This window comes from Trichomycterus rosablanca, chromosome 16 (assembly GCF_030014385.1).
Source record: "Trichomycterus rosablanca isolate fTriRos1 chromosome 16, fTriRos1.hap1, whole genome shotgun sequence".
In the NCBI taxonomy this organism is placed as follows: Eukaryota; Metazoa; Chordata; class Actinopteri; order Siluriformes; family Trichomycteridae; genus Trichomycterus; species Trichomycterus rosablanca.
The window spans coordinates 2,035,359-2,037,364 of record NC_086003.1 but is presented as its reverse complement, the minus strand read 5'-3'; the positions used below and the strand labels follow the sequence as shown (position 1 = coordinate 2,037,364).

Here is a 2,006-nt window from a genome sequence, read left to right as displayed (position 1 = left end):
CTGGAGTCTTGGTTTACCTCTGGTTCTAAGGAGTCACCCTTAGTCTCTCTGTGACGGATAAGTTACCCAGTTTCAGTTTTATCTAGTTCTTCTGCTGGTTTCTGACTCTGACTTGAGCCTTTAGATTTACTTCCATCTTCATTGTCCTGCCTCAGCGTACAGCTGCAGAGCAGCCCGAAAAACGCCTGCCGCATCTCCCTGCTCGCCAGCGTGTAAATTACCGGGTTGACGGCTGAATTTAAAACAGCAAGCGCGACAAACCAATCAGCTTTAAGCAGGATAGGACAGTGCTTGGGCTTACAGGCGACATCGATGAGCTGAAGGACGAAGAGAGGCGTCCAGCAGGCGATGAAAACCCCGACGACGATAACGACCGTCCTCAGCAGAGCCATGGAGTGAGCAGAGTTGTTGTTCTTCGTCACCTTTCGGCTGCTGGATTGGACTAGGACAAAAATACGGGCGTACAGGGCGGAGATGGCCAGCAACAGAAAGATGAAGATGCTGATGCAGAACGCAACATACTTCTTTGAGTAAAGCGGTAAAATGGTTGAGCAGTCTGGCAGGTTGCCCAGGCAGTTCCAGCCCAGGATGGGCAGAGCTCCGAAAGCCACCGCGATCAGCCAGCACGTTCCTATCAGCAGGAAAACCCTGTAGTTCTTACTGGAATTGTAAGGCCTCATCTTAATCATGGTGAGATGCCTCTCGATTGCGATGGCCAGCAGGCTAAAAATGGACGAACCCAACGCTACAAATACGCTTCCCTCACGGACAAACCACTGTCCTGTCGATAGGTTCCAAGTCTTTTCACCAGACATCAACAAGTTCACACAGTATGTCACTCCAGACAGCAGGTCACACAGTGCCAGGTTGGCGATGAAGAAGTACATGCGGCTGTGAAACTTGTGGTTTTTACATATCACTATCAGGACTATCAAGTTTTCCAGGACTGTGAAGCTGCATATCACCAAAAACACCACTTTTTCGGAAGCTAGATGACCTCCAGAGGTCTCATCCCGATTGTCCAGCCTTCCTGTGTAGTTGTAATGGTTTTTAATGGTATTCATTGCTGCCAAGTCCACAGGGCAGAACACCACAGGAACAAAACTTCTGAAAGTGCAAGGGTTTTTACTGTTTAGTATTTTTAGGTCTTAAGCCTTTTTACATCCCTTAATGTCTCTTCAGAGGAAGTTAGCATTTTATCTTCACCTGGTAAAAAAGAGAAATAGGTTTTAAGTAAAACATTAAGTACTCACTGCACATATAAAGTATTCACCCCCCAAAACCTTTTCAACCTTTTTTTTTTACACTATTTTATGATTAACTGTACTGTACTCTCCCAATAAAATGGCTAAATAATTGATTCCGTTTATGATCAGTTCATGAAACTGTAAAAAAGCTGTTTCTTGTGTTTTTCCCCACTAAAAATAACAGAACCAAAAATGAGAAATGGTTTTTAAAGTGAAAATGAGCTGATCAGATGTAAACTGTCTTCGGGTTGACCTCAATTTAAACATAACTCAATTTTATATATGACTTGTATTGTGTATATATATATATATATATATATATATATATACATATATAGTACCAAGTACAGTAATCTTAATCTTATATCAAATAAAGGTCTGAACAAAATGGAAAACAATCCAATTCTTATTCTTGCTACTAAATAAATTTAACTAGCTTTAAACTATGCAGTAGTTTTCTTTCCAATGTCAGAACATAAATAAAATAATGTGGTTTAAAATTGTTTCTCTACTTACCATCTTAATTTTAAAACTTTAGTTACTGTCCAACAAACATCCGTCTTTTGCAGGTTCCAACACAATGTAAAAGCTGTAAGGTTCTTCCAGCTCTTTAGATCCTTTCAATGACATCTTTCCATCGCATCTTTTCTTTTATCCAGCACAGAACATCTCTGTTCAAGATGCCAACATCCAGCAGTGTCTTTATTGCTTCAGTACACTGAGGCAAGTAGTTTAAAGTGCATCAATCACACCCACGAG

At 41.1% G+C, this 2,006-nt stretch overlaps 1 protein-coding gene across 1 annotated transcript; it reads right to left on the bottom strand.

Annotated features, from left to right (window-relative positions):
• Positions 1-1,064, bottom strand: LOC134330654 (sphingosine 1-phosphate receptor 3). Its single transcript, XM_063011869.1, has one exon. It carries the CDS (start codon positions 1,062-1,064, stop codon positions 63-65), a length of 1,002 nt encoding a protein of 333 aa, XP_062867939.1. The 3' UTR covers positions 1-62.
• Positions 1,065-2,006: the final 942 nt, after the last annotated feature.